The 24,226-nt window shown below is 63.5% G+C and overlaps 1 protein-coding gene and 1 long non-coding RNA gene across 3 annotated transcripts; one reads left to right on the forward strand and one right to left on the reverse strand.

Annotated features, from left to right (window-relative positions):
- Positions 1 to 113: 113 nt before the first annotated feature.
- On the reverse strand, positions 114 to 7,535 carry LOC105068497 (uncharacterized). 2 transcript variants are annotated; one of them, XM_074347569.1, is made up of 5 exons: positions 7,258 to 7,535; positions 5,208 to 5,988; positions 3,062 to 3,273; positions 2,481 to 2,538; positions 114 to 830 (listed from the first exon to the last, which is right to left on the reverse strand). In XM_074347569.1, exons 2-5 carry the CDS (start codon positions 5,888 to 5,890, stop codon positions 644 to 646), a joined length of 1,140 nt encoding a protein of 379 aa, XP_074203670.1. In that variant the 5' UTR covers positions 5,891 to 5,988; positions 7,258 to 7,535; the 3' UTR covers positions 114 to 643. The 2 variants fall into 2 exon arrangements, 1 of the variants encoding a protein (XP_074203670.1); XR_012500711.1 differs by lacking the exons at positions 2,481 to 2,538; positions 5,208 to 5,988; positions 7,258 to 7,535 and adding an exon at positions 6,032 to 7,049 and having other exon boundaries at positions 140 to 830.
- On the forward strand, positions 5,521 to 19,371 carry LOC141574076 (uncharacterized). Its single transcript, XR_012500712.1, has 2 exons — positions 5,521 to 5,658; positions 7,394 to 19,371. It is a non-coding gene; the product is annotated as an uncharacterized LOC141574076 (long non-coding RNA).
- Positions 19,372 to 24,226: the final 4,855 nt, after the last annotated feature.

Below are 24,226 nucleotides of genomic sequence, written 5' to 3' on the forward strand. Positions count from 1 at the left end.
CTGGCCTTCACAATCAGGCGCCTGTGCTGCAGTCCAAGTGGCCCTGTGTCCAGGCCACAAGGGTCAATGGGGAGAGGGCGTGGGGCTGGACCCTGAGCTCCACTTCTGTTTTCTTGTTGTTTTTTAATTGAGGTGAAATTCTCGTAACATAAAATTCATCGTTTTAAAGTGAACAGTTCAGCTGCATTTGGCACAGTCACAGTGTTGACCAAGCACCACCTCCCTCTGGTTCCAGAGCGTTCCTCCCCCGGAGGCGGCCTGGTTCCCACCAAGTGGCCTGTCTCCCCCTCCCCCAGGCCCCAACAAGCCCCGTCTGCTCCGTGTCTGTGGACTCCAGGTCTGACCCCGCACTCAGCACTGGGCCTTCCAGGTCCGCCCGCACCACAGCCGGCGAGGCGCCGGCCTCGGGCCCAGCGCGGTCTGCTGTGAGGGCACACGGGGTCTCTGTTTGGGTCCTTGTCTCACTCCGGGGCACGGAGCGTGGGGTGGGATTGCTGCATGCGCTGTTTCCCTTTCTGAGGAGCTGCCGGCCGTTCTCCACAGCAGCTGCACCATTTCCCATTCTCAGCGGCAACTTGTGAGGTTCAGATTTCGCCACATCCTCGCCAACACTTGTCATTTTCCAGTTTGGGGCTTTTGTGTTTTATAGCCATCCCAGGGTATTGGGGCGGTGTTCCCCACGGCCGTTTCCCTGGTGACGGGTGGCGGTGAGCGTCTTCCGCGGCCCCCGGAGAGACGCCCCCAGGTGCTCCGCACCTGCTCCGTGGGGTAGCCTGGGCGCATCGGAACAGAGAGGCCGCTGCCGGGAGAGTGTCACCTGTTGTCTGAAACTATAAGTGAAATTTAAAAATAAAGCATAGGTTTCATTTTGTTTTGCTTAAAGATTCGTGGAAGAGCAGAGTCTTGTCGGAGGGGACCGCCGCTGACTGACTGGGGAATAACGCTCCAAATGGCTCTGGACACCTTGTGGTGGGGTGTGCCCAGGCAGGGGTGAGGGGCTTCCTCCTTCTGACCGGGCCTGGCCCTCCAAGGGCACTGGCACTGCCTTGCCCCCATCCTCTACCAATAAGACCCCAGCCTCACTGCCCCCACCTCCAAAGCTGAGCACACACTGACATGGGTCCAGCCGCACTCTGCCAGCCCCACCACGTGCTCCCCACCGCCACAGCTGCCCAGTGGTGGAGGGACAGTTGGAGCCATTGGTTGAGTCACTCATTCATTCGTTCATCCATCTACTCATTAGATCCTCTGGCGTGTGAGACAGTGATCCTATCTGGGGGCCCTCCTGGTCTGAGGCCTCGGTCAGGGGCTCTGTCCACACCTCAGCCTCCTCTCCACCCAGAGGTCAGAGGGGCTGTCACTGCCCCTGCTGCACTCAGGCCCCTGAGGGCCTCGGTGAGGCTGGAACCTGGCTCTGCTGGGGCCCAGAGGGCACTGCCTGCACCCCTCCCTCTTCCCAGGCTGGTAGATGTGCTGGATGCCCGTGAGGCCTGCCTGCCCAGCCCCCGCCCCCACCCTGTGCCCCCAGGGATGGAGCTTCAGGAAATGCTCTCAGGCAGAAGCCACTGCTCCTGGGGGCCCTGCCGGCTCCATTACTGTCCTCCGTGCTTCCAGGAAATCACTGCTCTCCAGCAACACTCCCCCTCTTCCCGGCTCAGGGGGTGAGGGGTTCACCAGGTGACGGGTCCTGTGACCCAGAAAGGCACCTGCCTCAGGTTATCCAAATTCTGGAGGCTTCTCACCAGGAGTAGCTCCCCAGGCCAAACCCCAGGGACCCTTTCTGAGATTTGCAGCAGGTTCTGAGTAGGGAGTTCCCCTCCGTAGCCGGGCAGGTTCCTCCTGCTCCATAGAGGGCAGGCCAGTTTCCAAGCCATCGGGCAGAGCCTCTCCCACCAGGCAAAGATCCCACCTGCCCTTTCCCCCTCCTCCTCCAACCCCTTCGCAGGAGAGGCACCCTATTCCCCTGGGGGACCAGGCACCAGACCCCCTCCTTCTCTGTGAACACCTCTGCTTGGTCAGCGGATCTCGTGCGCAAACTCTCAAGGGCTGGCCAGAGCCTCAGTGCCTCCCCCCACCACACCTGGGCCTCACTGGACTGTCATCGGCCCTGGTGGCCCGGGTACCCTGGCCAGCCAGCTCCCCGGACCCCCTCGCACCTGCAGCATTTGCACCTGAGCAGCCTCACCCCAGTCGGCCCCGGCCCCGGCCGTGGGCAAGTCCACCCTCACTGCTGCCCTGCCCTCCCGCCCCCTTGCTGTCCCAGCACAGCCAGATGCTCCCGCCCCAGCCCGTGTGCTCCCGGTGCCCTCTGCCTGGGTGTTCCTCCCCAGACATTTGCTCACTGCACTCTGACATCCCTTGGGCCCCCGTATACCTCCCATAGAGGCCTCACTTGACCTCTGACCTACAAGACCACACCTTCCCCAGACTGCGCCCTCCCTGCTCCCCATTGCGGGCATCTGGACCTCCATGACACTCACCGTCCTCTGTCTCCCACTGCCCAGCACAGTAGGCATCGCTCACAGGTGGCGACTGAAACTAACAAAATCACATCAAATTGAGCATTTGAGTCAGCAGCTACGCCAGCCCCAGCTCGAGATCTCAGCAGCCTGGGGCGGCGCCGTGGCCCTGGGGGTGAGTGCAACACGTCCGGCCACGGCGGAACCTTCCACTGGGCACGAGCAGCTGGCCCCAGGTGGCCGCGAGCAGGAGTGAGCAAGGAGGCAGGCTGGCGGCTCTCCGGCTGCTGCTTTATCCACCCTTGCTTGGGAAACGCCATCGTGCCACCTGCCACCCCCCCTGAGGAGCCGGGGGACAGGTCCAGGGGGCCCGTGGCTGCTGCCCACGCTTCTACAACACTCAGCGTCCAACACAGCTGACACTGGGTCCATCTTTACTGCCCCCACGAGGGGGCCTGGGAGGCAGCTGGGCGGGAGCAGTGGCTGGACTGTCCTGACGCGATGCTGCCTAGCTCTGCCCTCAGCTGTGTGACCTCAGGCCAGTCAGCTCCCCCTCTGAGCCCCGCTCATCCCCAGTACAGTGAGGACAGCAGGGTACCCACCTCTCAGGGGTGCTTTGAAGATCAAGAGATAATCCACAGAAAAGCTCCTGGAGTTCCCTCGATGCCGGTGGTGTGGGTGAATGAATGCACGTCCTGTCATATAGCTTTGTCCTGGGGATCTTGGGGACCGCTGGGACCAGCCACTCACACCAGCCCTTCTCCTGGGAAGAGGGCCCTGCACCCCACCAGGGTCTGTGAGGGCCGCGCTGCCACTGTGAGAGAGGGTGATTCTGGGGCTGATTTACGGCCGAGCCCACTCTGCACCCCTCCCCCACTGCCAGGAGCATCACTTACAGGGTGGGCTGGCCCCGACCTCAGGCCCAGCCAAGGGTCCCTGGCTGCCCTGACCCTCCCTCCCTGCCCAACCTTTGTGGGTCCTCCCTCCCGAGCCCACCTGCTGCCCGGAGAGGGAGGCAGGGAGGAGAGGATGCGGGGCGGGCGGAGAACGAGGCGGTGGGCGGCGGTTGTGGTGAGCACGTGCAGGGCTGCCCCTCATACTGGCTGCCCTCCCACTGTCAGCAGGAGGTTCCCAGAAACGCATTTGAACAAGGGCAGCTTGAAACCTCCCAGGGTTCCTGCTTCTCTCGGGGTGAACCAAGGATCCCTTGGCTGGGCCTGTGGTTCTGGGAGCAAAGTCTGCCAGTCTGGGCCTCCCAGCCACTTACAGCTTCCCAAGGGTGCTGGCCCACTGGGCTCCGGCCTGGCCCCACCTCCCCCAGCCCACTACCGACCGTCCCCCGGCCTGCTCTTGCCCCAGGGCCCCTCCACTGCCCTGCCCCTCCTCCGGGCCTTAAAGGACAAGGCTGGGATGTGCGGCCCTCCCTTCTCTGCCCTGTGCTGCTGTAGGGAAGGGCTAGATCCAGAGGGTGAGCCACAAAGCATCCCCACCACACCCAGGTCCCCAGGCTGGGACCCTGTGCTCCAGGGCCTGGCCCGGCATGTCCTGGGGGGTCAGGCACAGGGGAACCTACTCCGAAAGGCACAGACACCCCCCACCGAACAGGTCCCTGGCTGGGCCAGGCCTGCAGTGTTTGGGAAATGAAGGGTGTGGAATGGCCTTCCGGAGCAATAGGCCTCTCCAGGGCAAAACTCCAGGATCAGGGATGCCAACTGCTCCCCGCCTCTCCCCGTGTAAACTCTGCACCTGGATTTTGGGGAAATGGGTCCATCCTGTTATTACAGCCCCCCATCCTGGTCCTAGGGGGCCCCAGAGAGGCAAAGAGACCTGCCCACACATTAGGGGGGACGACTGGTCTCTGCGTCTTGGCCTTGCAAGGATGATTCCTGCAGGCTACGCTCGGCACGCAACCATTACATCATGTAGGCGTGAGCCCAGGGTGGGGGTGCCCGAGCTCAACCAGTGCGTGGACTCGGGGTGTCCCATGCACATGCAGCCCCAGCTGCAGGCCTGGGTGGAGGGCAGCAAGCACTCTGTCCAAGGTGACCTGTCCTTATTACTTGGGGAGCCTGGGAGCCTCTGGAAACCCAGCGGCTCCCTCACCACCTGATTTGGGCCCCAATTCTGGGCAAAGGGACAAAGCCCAGGAGGCACTGGTGGGATCCAGCCAGCTGGAGGCCCAGGATATGGAGGGGCCACTTGGGTCCCCCTGGAGCACCCCTAGGAACGGTCTGCCTGGCCAGAGAGGTTGCTGCCTGGCTGCGCGAGGCGCCTCTGTACTGGGCTGGACTAAAAATAGCAGGGGGACGGCAGGGCAGGGACAGCCGGTGGGAGGCCCGTGGGGAGGGGCCGGGAGGGGCAGCGGACGGACGGCAGCCTGGGCCCAGGACCGGCCGTCAATGGCGCTGGCGCACCCACCCTGTTCCCGGTGGCCGGCCAGCCGCGGCCCAGCTGACAGGCTATTTTTTCCCCTGCTTGACTAAATATGGTCAGGGAGCACAGCCTGAGGGGGCCACTTGGCCGGGGCGCGTGTTTGGGATGCTTGGCCGGGTATATAAGGACTGCAAAGGTGAGGCCGGCTCCTGATCCGAGGGGGGGCCCACGCCCGCGCTGGCCTCTCGGGTCGGCCCTCCACTCCCTCCCCTCCCCCCCTCCCCCGGCCCGTGTGGGTCTCGCGTGCGGTCAGCCGTTTGCCTGTGTGAGCCTGCAGCCCACGGGACCTTCCCCTTTTGTTCACCTGACCTCTACCTTGTGCTGACCCCAGCGGGGTGCAGAAGCGTCCTGCAGACACAGCCCAGGCAGGGAGCGCTCAAGGTGTGCGGCGGAAAGGTCGCTCTCCTGAACTCCGCATAGCCTGCCGCCCCTGCACCTCTCTCCCTCTCTCTCTCTCTCTCTCTCAAGATCTCCCTCTCTGCTAAGTCTTTGCTACTGCAGGAGGGCTGGGGGAAGGGCAAGGGTGCGGAGAGGGGGTGCCTGGTGTCTTCTTTCTCTCTGCTCCCCCCCCCCGCCCCCCAAGTGCGGACGCATTGAGAGCTCCGGCCTCCCCCACCTCTGCATTCACGATTGGCTCCGGGAGAAGGTGGATGGTGCTGCCACGGCTGCAGCATCTCCCTGGGAGCCGCACGGGGCGCATCGTACCCAGGAGCCGCGACCCTGCGCCCGCGGCCGCTGTCGCCAGCCCGGCTGGAGGGGCTCCGCGGTGAGTCCCGCTCAGCCCGCCCGGGCGGCCCCCGCAAACTTGCCGGCTGCCGCGGTGGGGGTGTGCCCGCCGGCGAGGTGGGAGCTGTCGTGCTGGCGCCGCGTGGCTCCAGCCGGGGGTGCTTTGGAGTTTTCTCTTGGCTCGCGGCATCGTCCGCATTTGGAAAACTGCAGAGCCAGCAGCCAACAGGGCCGGGAGGGCGCGTCCAACCGGGATGCACGAACTTTGACATGCGGGCATTTTGCAAGGAAGCGGTAGTTCCGGACGCCCTGAGGGTGCCTGGGGGTCGGGTGCCGGGTTGGGGTCCTCGGCGGGGAGGGCGTGATTAACCTGCAACAAAGCGCAGAGCAGACGCAAGTGTGGCGAAACTTACCCTGGAACTTGCAGCAATAATGGTGGAGGTGCTGGGGGCAAGGGTCCTGGAGCAGAGGACATGGCGAGGCTCCCCCAGGTGGGGACTCTGGACTTCTGCGGCTCTCACAGCCAGGGTCAGGGTAGGGAGCTTCCCTGTGCTGGGCGTGCACAGCGGGGGCACATGTGGGCGGAGACTGGGGGCTGGAGGGGAAGCAGCCAGGTGGTCTTGGCGAGAGATCGCGACCTCCGCTGGGCTGGGGGCTGAGAGCTGGGAGCATTCACAGCTGGAGAGCTCCGGCCGAGGCCTGGGGCCCGGGGTCAGCTCACTGCCCCTCACAGGGTGCCCTTAGAGGTGACTGGGTCCTCCTTTTCCATCAAGCAGGGAAACTTTTTCAAAAGTGGCTGTGGTTCATTTTTGAGTGGACAGAAGCTCGTGGGGGCTCTGGCTGGAACTGGGGTGACTCTCCTGCCCTTGGGGGCTCCCAACTTCCCTCTGACCTCCAGACACCATCCATATAAACGCCTGGGGGTGGGGGCGAGGGGGGCGTCCCAGGCCTGAGTCTGGGCCACTCTTCCCAGAACCCGAGGCCTCATTTGTCAGAGGGTGGAGAGGAACCTTAGACTTCATTCAAGGCTCTCTAGGGGCACCTTGAGGGGCTTGAGGAGAAGTGGGGGGCCCAGAGCTGTCTCAGTTTCCCTTTGTTATCCTTGGCTCCATGAAGATGACAGACAGCACAGTCACACAGAGATGGGACGTTGCGCCGCCATGTCCTTCTGCTGGTAGCTCTTTCCTGTTAGTGGGGGTGCCCCCCGGAGCCCTGACCATGCCCCGCCCCCCATGTAAACGCCAGCCCGGCCGTGCCCGGTGCAGCTGCCAAGACCAGGGACTCGAGAAATTGCTCAGTTGCCTCTGTGTGATGCAGGCTCTGCAGACACTGCCCTGCCCAGGGTGGTGGCTGCATCTGGACACCCTTCTGGCCCATCTGCAGGGACCAGTGGGCTGCTCAGTGGGGAGGGGTGGGCAGGGTCACCCCGGATCTCATCTTGCTGATGGAGGAAGAATTGGAAGTCCACTCTGGCCCAGGGCCTCGTCCTCAGGCCAGGGTCAGCTCCCAGCCACACAAGACCTGGGCCCAGAGTGCAGACCCTCTGTGTTTGCTCCTGGCCTGGCTCCTGGCCCCCAGGTGTGTCCTGCAGTCAGTGACACCCCCCTTCCAGGCCCCACCAGTCACCTGTGGGCCTTACCTGGGCCACGGCAAGGCCTCCGCCCCTGCTGCTCCTAACAACCCGACGGCTCCTCTGGCTCCCCAAGCACCTCACGCTGGGGCGGTGCCCCTCCCTGTGGTGGGGACCTGACCGAGGTCCCGTCGCTCTCCTTCAGGTCTCCGTGGTCTTCAACCTCCTGGCTTCGTGGTGGCCATAGAAAGTGAGGGGGCCGAGGGGCCTCTCCTGCTCCATCACAGGGAAATTTTGAAATGCAGTGGAAAATAATATCGATACAATTAAATATTCCAAAGTGCTTAGTTTGCCGCTTGCTAAGTTTACTTAAACCCTCTTTAACGGGTTCATTAGAAGCGGTGAGCTCAGGGGAAACTCATTAACAGGAAGGCGGCCCCTGCGTTTGACTGTAAATTGGTATTGATCAGGCCCGGCGGAGGCTGGGCGCAGGCCACAAAGAGCCAGGTGAGGTCCGGCCGCCTGGGTGCCTGGGCCACCCCGGATGCCCGAGCGAGCCGCCCGCTGGCGCAAGCATCGTTTCAGGTGGTGATGCACCAGGAGTGAAGGGGAGAGAAAGGGTGAAGAGAGGGAGGGAGGGAGGGAGGGAGTCAGAGGAGGCGGCGGCCAGAGTGGGGGAGCCAAGCCGGCACCAGTCCCTCGCCGGCTGGGCGTCTGCTCCATGGTCAGGCCAAGGCGCGGGGAAGCTGGCTGCAGCACAGGCCACTTCTCAGTAGCTCCCAGCCGCCCTCCAGGGACACAGGGTCCACCTGCAACTGCCCTTCTCAGCACATCTTCAAAGACAGAGGCACAAGCCCCGCCCTCATGGGCGCTGGCTCTTGGGAGACTGAATCACCAGGGACCCGCCCGGGAAGCCACCCAGCTGCCCAGGTAAGGCCTGTCCACCTCTCAATCATCTGCACTTATGGGGAGGGGGGCCAGGCTCCCTGCTGGCTCTGGCCGCCTGTTCCCTGACCGCTTGTGGCCAGGTCCTCCTGAGCGGCAGGACAGGGGTGCCCCGGTGGAGAGGAAGGGTGCTGGCGGAGGCCCGGGCACCGTCTCGGGGAGGGAAAGTCACACCCTTCTCGGGGCGAGGGTGGGAGGTGGCAGCCTGACTCCTTTCTTGTGTCATTGATGCAAAACTAAACGACTGTGGGGGCGATCGGAGGGACGCGTGAGTCTTTCTGGAGCGCACGGTCTCTCTGCCCTTCTGAACTGGGTGTGTGCCTGTGGGAGGGGGACAGAGGGACGCGGAGGTCAGAGCCGGGCAGGGGGCCGTGGAGCCCGGGTGATGAGCAGGGCTGCGGCAGCGGGTGTGCGGGCTCCACGCACCGGGAGGCTCCGGGGCTTGGACCCCCTGGGAACCCACAGCCTTCTCTCTCCCCCGGGGCCCCCCAGCCCACAGACTGCGCCCATTGAACTACCTGCTTGGGAAACATACTTCTTTACGTGCCCATATGGACCTGCTATGCTATGGAATGTAGAGAAGTGTGTGTTCCAGGTCAGGGCCCTCTCACCGGAGGCAGGGGCTGCCTGGGGCAGGCCTTGGTGGAAGGCCGCCTGTGTGTCAGTGGCCGGCCTGTCCCCGCCGGTATTGTTCTGTCACTTTGCCTGTGTCAGCAGGTGGAAGCGTTCATCAGACATTAAATATTCAGCGTGCTGACTGCGGCGGAGGGAAGGCGGCCTGTGGCAGGCGTGGGGTCCGCCCGGGGGGGGGGACATGCAGGGGCTGGGGGTGCGAGGCCTTGGCTGAGGAACGTGGGGTGGCAGTGGCCCTGGCGTGTCACTTGGTGACAGTGACCCCCCCAGAAGGGGTCATTTTCCAGCAGAAAGGGCTGTCTGCATGATGGGGGCTGAAAACCACTCAGAGGGCAAGCAAAGCAGCTTGTTCCCCATCGGCTGGGCGGCCGCAGGGAGGGGAGGGACTCACGGGCACACGCGAGAGGCTTTTTGAGGGAAAGACACTTGGTCTTCGCTCTCAGGCCGCCTGCAAGGCACAGTGTCTCATAGCTTGGCCTCCTGGGGGCTTAGAGGCACCTGCAGCCCTGAGCCCGGCCCATGCTCTGAAATCCACAGACCAGCATTTTGAGGCATCTCGGGTGCCTGTGAAGCTTCAGACAAGAAACCAAAGGGGCTGTGTGTCTCTCACCTCGGCCTGCCTCCCGCCCCACTCCTGTCAAAGCCCCACACTGCTCTCCTCTGTGTTTAGCAACTCTGGTTGGAAGCGCTTTGTGCTAGGAAGGACAGCTGGGTCACACGGGCTGGCATCGTGCAGACCAGGACCACTCACCTGCCCTGCCACCAGCCAGGTCTCAGTCAGGACGGGGGCAGGGTGACGTCCTGAAGGTCCCACGGCTGGACCAGGACTGCCCAGGGGACAAGGGCAGGTTCTGTGACTGGTCTCTGAAGCCTGTCTCCGCAGTGCCGGCCCTTCTCTGGGGAGGCAAAGGGCAGGGGTCCTAGGGCAGCTGGCGGGGGCTGGGCAGCTGTGGGAGGGGGTCCCTGTCCCCTTCTGGCTGCTGGAGCGGTGGCATCTGCAGCCTGGGGTGAGTCCTCCGTGGGCCGCAGGGCTGTTTTCCCAGAGTGTGTGTCAGCTCTGCCTTTCCTAGCACTGATGCCCAGACCCATGGCAGGTGACCCAGACCTTCCTGCACCCTGACCTTGGCAGGAATTTGGCTCTTGGGTGGAGTGTGGGCTGGGGGAGGAGGGGGTGAGCAGGTCTGGGGGCAGCCAGGTTCCCTGAGCCACTCAGGCCCCTCCAAGGAGCCATGGGACAAGGAGGTGTGGGCAGTTCCAAGCTTGCATGTGGCTCCCACCTTCCAAGGAGTTGATGGTAGTTGAGGGTCCAGGAGGGCTGGGTGGCCTGGGGCCGCTGCCCAGTTTTCAGGTCTCACCACCTCTGGCTCCGCTGACACCCACAGCGGGGAGGTAGGCCTGTCCTCAGGCACTGCCTTCCTTCCGGCCCCTGGGCCCAGAGCTCAACATGCCCGGGAAGGTCATCTCTGTCCTGCCCGCTTCCAGCTCCGGCCACAGGGAGGGAAGTAGCCGGGTGCAGCCACAGAGGCCGGCCGCAGACACGCGCTCTCTCCCCCTCGACGCGTCCCGCTGCACATTAAGGCTTTATGGCAGGATGTGGTGTTTAAATAAAAGCATTAGTGTTTTGGAATTAGGTTTGGCTGAGCAGTAAAACTGGAGAGTTTGCAGAGAGAAGAGGCATGGCCCTCTGAGCCGTAAGTCACCGCGGGTCTCTCATCTGCCGAGTTAAAAGTGGGCAGCCCTCGGACGCCTCCCTGCAGCAGGCAGAGCCCCTTCCTGGCGTGCACCCCTTGCGCAGCGGTCTTGCTGCCTCTCTGTGACACTGACCCCGCTGGGATGTTCTGTACTCAAAGCTGCAGCTCTTGGCTCCCCAGGGGGGCAGCTGGCGAGGACCCCGCTAGCAAGGGTGGGTTCCTCCGAGTAGGGTCTTGGGCCTTTCTGTGTCCAGGAGTGCAGAGGCAGGAGGGAACGGTGTCTGTGCTCTGCCCGGAGGGCTTCTGCTGGACAGGTACCCACCCAGACACGCTGACCTCGGGGCTCTAGGACTCCAGCAGAGGGAAAAGAAGCTGGCTGTGCCGGGCAGGGCGCAAGCGGGATGGCCCCACATTTGGGGGGCTTGCCTGATGTCATGGGGCCCCGGGTGGGTTTTGTGCGGCTGTGGGGAGAAACCCAGGTTGGACGAGGGGGCCAGTGCCCCTTTCTCTGTGCTCTGAGAGAGGGGTGGCTCCTGAATTTTCTGAAAACACTCTGGGGATTTGGCATGGGGCAGCAGGCCCCCACTCCCGCAGGTGGAAACAGTCGAAGAGTGGTGGGGCCATCTCAGTGCGATTCTCCTGTGCTGCGGCCCGCAGACTCCAGCCTCGCTCCGAGCGAGACTCCCGCGCTGGAGGACGGCCAGCTCCGGGTCGGGGGAGGGTCGAGGCGTGCGCAGCTGTGCTTTGCACGGAGGGCCAGGTGCCTCGCACAGTGTGGCTCTGCTTCTGAGGGGCGGCCGGTGGCTCCTGCTGGATGGTGCGTCAGGTGCAAGGAAGCACTTCGTTGCCGAGGCTTCCCAGCTGGGTGGGGGCGGCCGGTGGCGGCGTCTTGGGGTGCGAATTAGCGGTCTCTTCTGAAACTGGCAGCCTCCGGTGGAAAACGTCCTGTTGGAGAACAAACTGCTTGAGATGATTAGACTGACCCGCAGCCCACGTCAATCAAAGCGAACATGGCTTGAATTGCAAATCCCCCGCCCTAAAGTGCCCTAAATGAAAAATAAGGGAACCTGAGTAATTTTAGGGCCAGGGTGCGGCGGGGACGATGGGGCCTGGAGCCGTTTGCGGGCTGGGAAGGTGGAGTGGGCGGGGCCAGGGCAGTGGGCGGGGCCAGCAGTTTGCATTAATTGCTGCCACCTTAGCATAAAGGGCAACCGAGGCCCTCAGTCTGAGAGCTCTGTGCTGACTCAGCCTCGCTGGCTGCTGCACGTCCGATTGCAGAGGGCCCTCCTGCCTCACTGCAGCTCCGCTCCCGGCCTTTGAGGCCCGCCGCTCCTTGGGGTGACCGAGCCTGGAGCCCCTGGGGGTTTCTGAGGGACCCCAGCCTTGCCCAGTGTCCCTGACCCCCCAGGAGCTGGACTCCCAGATGGGAAGAGGCGGACAGGCCTTTTGGGAAGAGAGGGGGCCACCAGCAGCTCCCGGGAGGTCCAGCCTGTGTCTTGCTCTGGGCCTCTCTCAGCTGGCCCAGGACCCGGCCAGGCAGAGCTTGGGCCGCCCCAGGGCTGTGATCCTGGCTGCCCAGTGGCGACTGCTTTTAGTGCTCAAGAGTTCCAGGCTGGCCCTGACCCTGGGAAGGCCCAGCTGCCAGCAGGGAGGGGCTGGGGGCGGAGCAGTGTGGAGGCACAGCTGTGGGCTGGGCTGGCGGGCAGGCTGTGTGCAGGCTGCGCATCTCAAGGGCAGGCCACCTGTGACAGCCGACAGCCCTGCTCTGCTCCTTAGGTGGAAAGACTCGGGGCAGCAGATCTTGCAAAGGTGCCAGATTCCTCAAACGACCCACCCAGGGCATCAGAGGCCTCGCTAAGTCTCAGGCCAGGTGTGCTTCCTGGGCCAAGGGAGGTGGTCCGACTGGGTGCGGGCAACAGTGAGGGCCGGGCAACAGTGAGGGCCAGGCACGCTGGGCGCAGAGGGACCTCCAGGCCCCTGGTGTCCAGCCCAGGCAGAGAACAAAGCAAGAAGGCCCCACTATACACGCACGGGGTGGGGAGGTCACTGGCTTTTCCTTGTTCGGGGCGACACCCAAAGGACCTGGTGGTTGAGAGGCTGGGGTCCCCCATGGGGTCAAACCTCTAGCTCGGGGTGGGAGCCAGTGAGGACGGTTGGGGCCAGAGGCATGTGTATGCATGTGCCAGTAGGTGGAGGACAGTGTGGGGTGGGAGGGACAGTGACCCAGAATATTTTTAACAGCAGGGAGGGGAGAGGGCAGCTGTGTCCAGGGCCTATCATGGATGCCCAGTGGGGCCTCTGGAGGTTGAAGGACACCCAGGACAGACACGCTGTTCTGGGCCCTGGCCCCCTGGCAGGCCTGCGCCCCGTTGTTCATGCCCACATATGGCGACTGGGCTGTGCGCCCCTCCAGCCGCCGCGGCCGGTATAAATAGTCCACATTCTCAGCTGTCCTGTTGGAGAGGCTGAACTCGGGTGACTCCGGGCCGGGGGAGGCTAGGGTGGCCCCTCGCACCCCGCCTGCCACCGGAGTGCCTGATGGCAGCTGCAGTGGCAGCGACAGAGAGGGCGGTGAGGCTCCAAGCCCCCACCCCCGGCTCCGTCCGTGTGTGCCCCCCTCCTCCCCTGCCCGGTGTGGGCATCAAACCCGGCCAGACCTGGGGACGCCGGTGGTCTTTGTCCCAGAGCATGGCATGGCCTTTGCCTACCGAAGGGTGGGAGAGGGCCAGGACTCCCGCCAGGGGCTGGGGCTTTGTGTACGTGGTGTGGCGAGGCAGGGGGACCCGCCTGGTCCTCTTCCCACAGGCTCCTTCCTGCAGCAGGTAGACGCTGTTCCTGGGTCCCTTGAGCCCCCGCTCCCTGAACCTGTCCCTAGCCATTCCCTCCTGTGTCGGATGCAGCCACATGCCCCAGAGGCCTCACAGCCACGGGCCAGCAGCTTGTCACTCTCCTTTCCAGGGGAGCTTGCTTTCCCTCCATCTATAACCCAAGAAGTGACTCTCTAACAGTGGAATTTCAAACCACCCTCTAAGGCCTGTGGAGTGGAATGGATGACCTTGAGTGAGAGAATATAGGCCTGCTGGGTCCCCCTCAAAGTGTAGGAAGCGGTCCCGGGGCCCGGAGGCAGGCAGCCACACTTCCATGTCTCTCCACCCTGAAGGCCTCACCAAGCTGGGGGAGGGCAGGGAACTTGGGCAGGGCTAGGGGGCAGGTACACTCTGTCTATTTGTTTGTGCGGCTCGGATCTTCCACAGTGCCCCAGCGTGTGTTTGGCTGGACAGGCCCCTCCCGCTGGTGTGCCTGGCGCAGCGACACGGCCGTCCCTGTGCCCTGAGCCCTGTGGGCCCAGAACCCCCTCTGCCGTGGGTGGGATGCCGTGTGGTCCTGTGAGGCCCGGTAGTGCCAAGTGGCTTTTCTGTTATCTCTGGACCATCGGCCACTGATTTGCAGCAGATCCACCGCCCCCTCCCCACCCTCAGGGTGCTCCCATCTGGCTCTCAGCCGAGCGGCCTGCTTTCCTCAGGTTACACCAGCTTTGACCTCGGCCGTATCTTTGAGGTAATAAGACACAAAAACCTATCTTGCCGTTTTGCAAAGAACAGCAAAAAAACCGTGCGTCCCCCCATGCCCCCATCCCCCCACCAGCCTGTCCCCCGCTCCGGCTCTTTGGGTCTATTTAAGGCAAAATTTATCTCTAGGAGGGGCCCATCGATGTGCCCTGCCCTTTTGTTGACAAGTTTATTAAAGACCAGGGCAACTCTGTGTTAAACTTTTATCAGGGTTGAGAAATAGTACTTTTTTTTGGAATGGAAAAGTTAGTGCTGGGCTGAGTGGGTCTTGTCGGGTGTCTGGCTGGGCAGCGCTGGTGATAATAAGAAACAGGCTGTTTGGGGGGTGCGGGGCTTCCTTTGGCCTTTAACTGTGAATCTCCCTCGAGACTCGCCGTCCGGGCCCCGCAGCCGGATCAGAGCCCCCGGGAAGGCTCCCGCGGTGCAGCCAGGGCTGCTCACACTCTCAGGAATAATCGTAATTCTTTGCTATTTATTTTAATAATTAACCAAAATCTGGAATTAAAAATTAATTCAGTGGTGAATCTGAGTGTTAATAGGTAATGTCGCTGCCGAAGAAATATTAGGTTATCTATGTTTAAATTTTAAAGACTCCTTAGTGAAAAACGCAAAATGGATCCAGATAGGAGTCGGTCACACCCCCTGGGCCGGGAGGGGAGGGACCCTGGCACCACGCGGGGAGGCGACGTGGCTGGGAGCTGCCCCCTGCCCTGGCGGTGCGGGCGGGGCTGGAGAGGAGAGGGAAGGTCCTCTGTCCTGGGGCCTGGGTCTCTGTGATGACTGGGTGGGGTGCAGCTTTGCCCCCGCCCTGTGGCCCCCAGGGCAGGGTCTTCCGCTGCAGGTGTGTCTGGGCTGTCTGTCACCCCTGAGCAGTACTTGGTGCCAACCTTCACTAGAGACACTGGCCGTAGTGCGTGCTCTCGGTAGACAGTGACATCTTCGCCTGGGGGGTGTCCTGTGCGGTTTCCACCCAAAGTGGCTGCCGTCCTCTGAGGTCCTGGGTCACCAGGGCTTGTGAAGAACAGCCTGGCTGCCCTTGAGGAGCAAGTGGCCAGGGGACTCCACTGAGCTGACAGAGGTGACAGGGCACAGAGTGGCAGAGACTAGGGGCTGCATGGCGCTGGCACTCCTGTGGAGGGAAACTGAGGCTCAGGGGGCCAAGGAAGACCCCCAGTTCCATGCATAGTGCTCGTGAGCCCAAGGTCACCCTCTGCTCCACGGAGGGCAGGCCCGCGGACAGCCGGGGTGCCGGGGTGGCGTTCACCTGGTGAGGTTGTGCTCAGTTTCGATCCTGCTCATTGAGTCTGCACCTGGGTCTGGGGCCTTCTCAAATGCAGGAGGGCTTCCTGGACGAGGCGGTGGCCGCTGCTCGGGGCCTGGTGGTGCGCAGGGGCAGCGCCAGTGGCACCACTACCCTCTGGCCCCGGTGTCGGTGTGTCACCGCCCACCAGGGACCTCTCTGGGTGAGGCTGGCTGGCGTGGCCCAGAGCCTCCTGCAGGCGGGAGTCTCGGCGAACACACGGAGCTCCGGCCTTTGTCCACATCACTGTTTGCTCCGATTATAACTAATTGGACACATTGCATTTTCATAGCAGCTGATTTTCTATTGATGTCAGCGGGGCTGCTGGTGTTTCCAGCAGCGATTCCCCACACCTCGTGTCAGTTGCTGCTTAAAAATGCTGAGTGTACTTCCCTGTGTGGGGCGACTCCATCAGCAGATGTTTTAAAACCTATTTAATTGTTTGGTTCGTAAAATGCACAAACGGTATTAGCTGCAGCCTCGTTCTTTCACACCCTGGTGAGAAGAGAGGCAGGAGCCAGGGGTGGGAGGGCGCGTGTTCCAGCGGAACCTTGGCCAGCTCCAGCCGAACCTTGGCCAGCTCCAGCCGCAGCCTCACTCCTCCAGCAAATGGTAAATTCACCAGGACACGGCCGTCTTTGCCAGGCCTGGCAGCCCAGGCCCAGGTGCAGGCCCTGCCCTGGGCAAGCCTGCTTTCTGGCAGGGGCGGGGGGAGGGGTGCTCATGTAAATGCAGTTTGCATGTGACTGCAGTCACAAGGGCTTGGTAGCGGCCCCACCTTCTTCCTGTGGAGTCCGCAGGGGTGGCCTGTGGCAGGGGCTGCAGGCTGCCTGCAGGTTGGGGCAGAGCTTCCCTGGGGCCCTTCGGGGGAGGTGAGCACAGGGCCTGAGGAGGCAGGGTGGAGGGCTTGAGGGACAACCGGCACCTCCAAGCCATGAGCCTGTTCAGAAGCCTGGGGCTTGTGGGACTTCAGCATCTTGGCCATTTTCAGAGAGTAAAGAAAAACACTGCAAGGAAGTTGGGGGCCCTGGAGGGTAAGTGAGGCCCCAGGAGGCAGAGGGAAGGGACACAGAAACACCTACCAAAGTGAGTGGAAACAACCAACTGGGGCGACTACTGCGAGAAGCAGGGCAGCCGGGTCCCGGGCTGCCGGGCTCTTCACAGGGGACCCCACGGTGGACACAGCCCCGAGTGCCCTTCAAACCCTCAGTTAAGTGTGGACATCACTCATTCACCACAGAGCAGCTGGAACAGTCCCTGGACAGGGCGTGGGGGTGGCGCGGGGAGGGAGGGGCTGGCCCTCCACTGCCCCCGGGGGACCGCCTGGTGGGGGATGGGCGGCGGTGTCAGGGGAGCACAGTGTCCGCTAGACCGAGACCACACAGGGCTGGGGAGCCGGCACCCCGGGTGCGCACACGCGAGCAGGCACCGGGGGCTCACGGCAAGCTTGCCGAGACAGCCCCAGCCCCAGGCCGTCGGCCGTCACCCGGGGTCGCACTGGGTTTCGCAGCCAACACACTCGGCCTGGTGTCCATAAGTGAGACATTAGCTGTGCTCATTGGCAGATGCAGAATCTCCCAGCTCCTGGTAGAGAAGAACGGGGGCTCTGGACCAAGCCCCTGGCCTGGTGTTCTGCCGTGTCCTGCTTTGGTATCCAAGTGGCTTTGAGCAGGGCCCCTGCCAGGCCAGAGGCAGACAGAAATGTGCCAGGGGCACGTGGGGCCAGCTCCAGTGGGAGAGTGGAGGGTGTGGCGCAGAAGCAAAGGTCTGTCATTTAGGGACTTCCCTCCAGAAGCGGTGACACGTGGGTAGAAATCAGAGAGGGGCGGTGGGGGCTCACCCGCGCAGGTGCGGGGGCCACGTGCCCAGGTGGGTGCCTGGGCCTGGCTCCGGCCTGAGACTGGACCAGGAATGACGTACCGCAACGTGACGACATGGGGCACAGCCGCCTGGCCCTCTGCTTGGTCCCCTCCTGGTGGCCAGGTGTGGCGCCAGCGGGAGGCAGTTCCGTAGCTTGTCAGATCTTCCACTTCGTCAGGAATATGGACAGTGTGGGTGAAGGGGCCCCGCTGCCCGGGCTGCCCCGGGGGCCGGGGAGCGGCTGCTCTGGGGAGCCTCGGTCTGCCCCCACCCTCTGTGCTCCCAGAGTGAAATGAAGAGAGCTGTTTGCAGAGCTGGGGTCCAGCCAGCCCCTCTGTCCTCCAGGGCCGAGTTCTGCCGAGGGCCGTCCGTCTGGTCGTGGATGTGAGGTACCCACCCCTGGGCTCCCAGCAAACTTCGGGGAGCTGGACGTGAGGCGCAAGGCCATGGCCACCACAGGCGGGGGCCTGTGGAACAGCCCAGCTCAGCCCTGCGGAGGGGGCACTGCAGCCTCGGGGGTCCTGCCCTGACCCCGGAGGGTGGGCGCGGTGCCATGCAGCCGGCCCCCACCGCCTGAGCATCTGTGGCTGCCATGTCAGGACGGAGGACAGAGAGCGGGCCCCGGGAAGAGGCAGCGGAGCCGAGGCTGGGCCGGGCAGGGGCGCACGCGGCCGCCCTTGCTGGCCGGGTGGGCTGTGGTCAGAGGGAAGCCCACGCACCGGACGGCGCGTCCCCGGCACGGCCAGAGCCGCAGTGCCCCTGCGCGCCTGACGAGTCGAGTTTTGGCAGGAAACTAGTTTTCTCAAAAGGAATTTGCTCCCTCTGAGTCACTGAGGGTGACCAGGCAGATGTGGCTGGGGCTGGCCCCGTGCCGTCCTCACACTGGCCCTGGGGCCACCCCCGGGAGCCGAGGGGACAGCCCCATCGTCCCGACAGGCCGCAGGTTCTCAGGCAGGGCCCAGGGCCCTGGTGAGGCTCCTCTGTGCGGGTCCCCTGTCTTGTCCCACAGCCACCTGGGGTGGCTTCCCGGGAGTGTGTGCGTCCCTGCCCACCCAGCCCCGCCGCGGAGGGTCAGAGCCCACCCACCCCTCCTGAGCCAGGCTGGGCAGAGGCCGCTGCTGGCTGGGCTCACTGCCAGCCAGGGCCCAAGGCGGGACTCAGGGTGCTGTCCTGCCTCGGCTCTGGCTGTGGAGGTGACCTGGGCAGGAGGCGGGGGATGAGGGCTCCAAGCTGCCGGGTCCAGGCCCCCAGGATGCACGTCCACCAGGGCAGGTCCTGATGGTTGTGGCTGTGCCCAGGACTGAGGCTCGGGTGATGCACTGGGCACTGGACGAAGGGCAGGGCTGCTGAAGAATCAGTGAGTGAACCACAGAGGGAGAAGCGAGGGGCCAGACGCTGACAGAGCAGGGGTGTCAGCGCCGGGGAACAAGGACTCTCCCCCACCCACCTTCCCAGCATCCAGTGGTCCCGACAGGTGAGTGTGTGAGTGTGAGTGGGTGTGAATGGTGTGTGAAGATAGGTTTGTGAGTGTGTGTGTGTCTGTGTGTTTCTGGGGTGCGTGTGTCCGGGCCTGTGTGTTTGGGGGTATGTCTGTCTATCTGTGTGTCCGGGGTGTACATGCCCCTCACGCCCCTGCCCTCTCCAGCCCCATCCCGACCAACCTTGGGGCCCCTCCGCCAACGTGGGTGGTCTGCAGGGGAGGATGGGGGCGCAGAGCCTGGACACCCCGTGTGCCCACATCTCGCCCGGATGTCCCATGGAAGCCGCCTTTGACGTCGACGTCGCTGTTTCCCGCGGATCCGGGACACAAATGCTTTGCTAAAGCTGGTAAAATGGAACCAAATCAACTGTTCAATGGATTTGGTCCCCTTCAACCAGCTGTAGCTGCGCATTGATGGCGCCGTCGGCCCGGCTGAAGGACACGGCAGCCACGCGGAGGCCCAGCACGGCCCGGCCAGCTCCAAGTACGCGAAGCCCTGCCCGCCCGGCCCCGACCAGCCTGGGGTGGGATCTGGCCCACCCCGCCTGACGCGGCTCGGGGCGTCTGCGGGAACCAGGCCGCCCGGCAAGTGTGAGTTCCGCAGAGACGCCTGCCCCTCGCGGGCGAGGTGGCAGTAGAGCTGTGACTGCCCCGCCCCCAGCTCTCGCCCGTTTACCGTGAAAATAAATGTTCGTTTTCACACCAGAGCGTTGCTTGAGAGTGTGTGTCCCTAGCCTGTGCCGTGTGGGTCCCTGCCCATTCCAACGAGGCAGAACCCCACCGGCCCTGCTCTGCCCTCTCCTTCAGAGCGACCTCAGCCCTGGCAGCCGTCCACAGTGCTGGCCACTGATGGCCCAAGGGACCGGGAGGGTGGTGGCTGGGGAGGGCCACTGCATCCCTATGTCTGTGTGTCCTGGCATCACTGCGGCCACCCCAGCTCCTGGGATAGCCAGTTGGAGGGCCGCCGGGCTCCTGATGGGGGTCCGGGAAGGATGGGAGAAGCAGGGCCTGGCCCACGCTGGTGAGCCGCTTTGAAAGTCCCCCAAACAAAGGGGCTTGGGGTCTCATCTCCCTGCCGCCTTCTTGGTCCCATGTGGAAGGCGCACCCACACAGGACCCTGGGCCCCATCCCAGTCCTCGGGAAAGGAAAAGCCGGGCCCACGCCGCAGTCTGCCGCCCCCCCCCCCCCGCCCCACGCTGGCTGCTGCCCTAGAAGCTGATCAGTTAGCCTTCGATTGATTAGATATGGTTCCTCTCCAGCTCCTGTGGTGGCCGGAGCTGTCAGCAGCCCAGGAAGGGAGGACCTGTCCAAGTGGGAGGCTTTTGTGCAAAAACGGCCCAGACCAAGGGCCAGTTTCCTGGCTGGGCTCCCACACAGGACGCCCCGCACTGGCAGAGGCCCTCTGAATGTCAGCTGTGGTTCGAGTCAGGACACGGCCGTGGCCGAGGGTGGGGACGCCTAATCCCACCTCGGGCTCAGCCCCTCCCTTCCTTCCTGTCCACGCCCCATGCTGCCCGACTCCTGGTTCTGATTCTGACCCACGTGGGCCCTGCCAGTGGTGATGGCACTGCAGCCAAAAGCACTGGCACAGAGGGTCCCTACCCCGGGGACCTCAGGGCCTCCATGATGCTTAGGGCAGGACGAAGGTCACCCCAGGCCCAGCCCAGCCCCGCTGGCCGGGTGCCCGAGCCCCAGGCCCCTCCCTGCTCCTGGCCTCAGCTCTCCTGTAAACACAAGGATGGCCGACCTCCACCCGTGGCTGGGACATCAGGTCCTAGATCCCTGTGGAGGGGGTGCTGCTGGTCCCCGCCCTCCCACCTGGGCAGCCCGGGGTCTGGTCCCCAAGAAGCATCGCACAGGCCCATTGCACTTCTGCTTTACTCAGCACGGGTGACCACACAGGTGCTGTGCAGCAAAGAAGCAGGCCGTGCCCGGCAGGGCCTGGCCAGGAGCCGGACAGCCCCATGAGCAGCCGCGGCAGCTTCCAGCCCGCAGGCGTGGGTGGGTGGACACTGGCGTCTGGACTCCAGATTATTTTTACTGGTCACAAATGTTATTCTTCCTTTGATTTTTATCCCTTCTTGATCTTTAAAAACATGAGCGCCATTCCCAGCTTTCAGTCAGCGGAAAAGCAGTGGCTAGGACCCCACCTTGCGCGGCAGCGGGCACCCGGGCGGGCTGAGCGGACAGCTGAGCAGCGCTCACCAGTACTCCTCGCGGCGGCCTGTCGCTGTGATCAGCTGCTGAGCAGGCATTTGGTAGGTGGACAATGGGAGGCCCAGGAAGCCCCTCTGCCCGCTGCTGCCCGGGCCTGCTTTCACGGTCCTGGGAGCAGCACCGGGAGGCCCGGCCCACCTGGGCGAGCAGAGGAGGGGGAGCCCAGCGGCCGCCGCAGGGCCGGGCCCGGGACGGCTGCAGCTGCTGGGCGTGGGCTCCGCTTTCCCCGTGGTGTGGACAGGCTCCGTCCTGGGCCCTGGCTGAGGTCTGGGCCCTGAGGGTTCGGGTGGGCGTCTCCAAACCCCCACCACCAGGCAGCCCCTGTGGCTCAAGCCAGAGATGCCTCCAGATGAGCTCCCGTTTCTGGCGCAGGTGTCTCTGGGGAACCAGGGCCCAGGAAGCGGGTCACAGTGCAGGGACATGGGCTCGTCTGGGGGCCCACACCGCCTCCTGCCTCACGCCCCGTCTGCTCATCATAGTCCCGGCCTCCGTGTCACCCCTGGCTGGGTGTGGCCGCCGGCTGTGAGCCAGCGGTTCCAGCAGACAGACGTCTGCGCTGGGGTGGGCCTTGGGCCTCAGTGGCCGAGGGTCTGTGGCTTTGGGGCGGGAAGCCCAGTCCTCACTCCTGCCCAGACCACTTCTTTCCTACAAGGTGGCCCCGAAGTGTCCATTGCATTTTAGTAAAGAGAAGAAAATTCTCGTTTGAAAGGGGTTCGTCTTTCTCTCCCTTTGTGACAACACGGTCGCTCCACTGCAGCCCCCGAGGCCTGGGGTCCTGTCTCCTCTCCCTCCGATCTGCTTTCTGTCCCCAGAGATCAGCGCCGTCTCTTCCGGAAGTTAAGCGCAGGGCCCGTCAGTACGTGCTGACATGCTCGGCATCTCCCCCGGCCCCCGTTGTCCTTTGATTCGTCCTGGTGCCGCATCCGCGCCTGTGTCGTCCCACCACTGAGCTTCCTGGGGTGGACACTGCCGTTCGAGGAGGCCTGGGAGCCGCAGCCCCCGGGAGGAGGGGCCCAAGGTCTGGCTGCAGGCACGGGGGGCACGGCTGCCTTCACTCTCGCGTGGTCCAAACTGGCGATGTGCTGGCCGGGGATATAAAGTCAACTCAGAAGGGGAATTTACTGGCTCTTATGGCCAAGAGGTCCAAATACAGGGCTGGATCCAGAACCTCACACTGTGCCATCCGAAGTCTGTTTTCTCCACATCTCAGCTCCTTTCCTCCGGGCAGGCTTCACTCTGGGGCTTCATTCCCCTCTGTCCAGGTGGGGACACAGGGTCCCTGGCAACTCCGGGCTCGTCGATCCAACCAGGGCAGCAGCCCACCTGAGGAGGGGGAGGGGGAGGAAGGAGGGAGGAAGGGACGGAGGGGCGACATCCAGGGGAGGCCTGGCTGCAAGTGGCTCATTGGCCAGGCCAGGGACATTGACTGCCCGGGGGTGGGAGGAGGCCACCCACCACAATCTCCAGGCTCCCCAGAAAACACCAGGGCTCTGTTGCCAACAGGGGAGGACGGGGGGCAGAGACAGGCTCCCTGCACGGGAGCCACCCTTAGTGGCCGAGAGCAACATCCACGTGCAGGCTGGCCACTGGTCAGCGGTCACTTCCACAGCTCGGCCCTCTTGGTACAGCAGTGGACGGGTGTCGAGCTGCTTTCCTGTGCTTTGCTCTTGCCTTATTTCTAAAAATAAATGAAAGTAGAAATATCAGAACAGGATGGCAGCGGCGAGAAGCCGGCGCTTTGTAAGCTTCGTGTAGCTGAGGCCGGCGTGCGCGGACAACATCGGGCGGCCGGGGGCTCACTTCAGCAGATTTTAGTATGTTTTCCAGGATGCGACGTGTCTGCAGTGAGAGACCCACAGGTGGACACACTGAGACTGGCCCCTGGGGGTGTGCCACCCCCCCGGGGGGCTCCAGCGTCTGAGACACTGGGCACGTTCTAGGGAGGGTGGGTGGAAACACGGGGCCCTGCCAGGCACCCGAGGGGGACTTTCTCCAACTAGTGAGCGACGTCCGTCACTCGGTTCGCTGGCAGGCGGCGGGGTTGTGTGTTCCCAGTCAAGATCGGAGTGAAAAGCAAAGGGCAAACGAGTCAAAGGCGTTTCCCACCCTGCAGTGTCCATATTTCTCGGCTCTCTCACCAGAAGTGGGTTTCTTGGGGGAGCGAGGCTAGACCCCACAGAAACTTCTAAAGGAAGAGTTGCTGTGCCTCCACCGGGCACCACCGGGGCACCCAGTGACTGATGGGGTAGTTGGCATCTTGTCAGTGGAAGCCTGACATCGCTGCAGAGACGCTGATGGCGACGTGGCTAAATCTGCCAGTCCCTGTGTTTTGCTAAGTGTCCCCGTCCTGCGCAAAAATATCAGGTTCATAGCCACACGCTCTTCCGTGAGTCAAACTGCAGCTTCCACAAACCGCTTCTCGCTGGGTCTTCTGCTTCGTGTGACCTGCCTTCCTGCTGCTGTTGGGGGCTGCACGGGGGGGCTGGCCGCAGCAGCTCCCTGGAGGCCCCCCTCGGCCAGCCCTTCTGGGGTCTCTCTGGGAGGCCCCAGGGGCTGGGCTGGTGACGAGGGTGTTCTGTGTCTCCCAGCACTTGGCAGATCCCTGGAGAGCAACTCTGGGGGCTCTGAACTTTTCCTGAGGGTGTCTGGGGTTACCCCTGCCCTGGGCCTCCTTACCCGGCCCCTCCATGTGGGGGTGCTCGGCCAAGAGGGTCTGCCTGGGCGGGGGCTCGGCTCGCGTTAATCCCTTAACAGCTTCTGGATGCCCACGGCCCCGGCTTGGCCTCTGGTTTGCAGCCAGGGCAGCCCCTCGAGGGTCTGTCTGAGGTAAGGGGCAGGGGTGGGGGCCGTCATCCCAGGAGGCACAGGCTCCCAGGGCTGCCTTCAGACATGGTTTCCTGGGGAGATTTCTGAGGAAATTTTTCCAACTTGATATCCCTTTTCCAGGGCCCCCCTCTTCCTCCTGAAGGCGGCGGAGGGGTCGGGGGGCAGGCAGAAGACCGTGTTCCCCTGGATGGTTGGGTGCCCAGGAGAAGGGAGCAAGGCAGGGGGATGGCAGCTCTGCTTACAGACGTGTCAGGAATGGGGCAAGCGTCCCTCAGGGGCTGGAAACTTCCTTCCATCAGGGAGGGAGAAGAGTGTGGACCAGCACAGGGGAGAAGGGGGGCCTGGTGGGGACTCCAGGTCTGGCTCAGACCGTCTTTTGCCCCCGTATTCCTGGGCATACCAAAGATGCAAAGCGGGGCTGGAGTTGCTGGCAGGGGCGAGCAGGAGGGCAGGCCAGCTGGTGTCTGCTGAGAAAGACGAGGGCCATGTGCATCTGAGCCACAAAACTGAAGGGCA

The sequence above is a fragment of the Camelus bactrianus genome, chromosome 19 (assembly GCF_048773025.1).
Source record: "Camelus bactrianus isolate YW-2024 breed Bactrian camel chromosome 19, ASM4877302v1, whole genome shotgun sequence".
NCBI lineage: Eukaryota > Metazoa > Chordata > Mammalia > Artiodactyla > Camelidae > Camelus > Camelus bactrianus.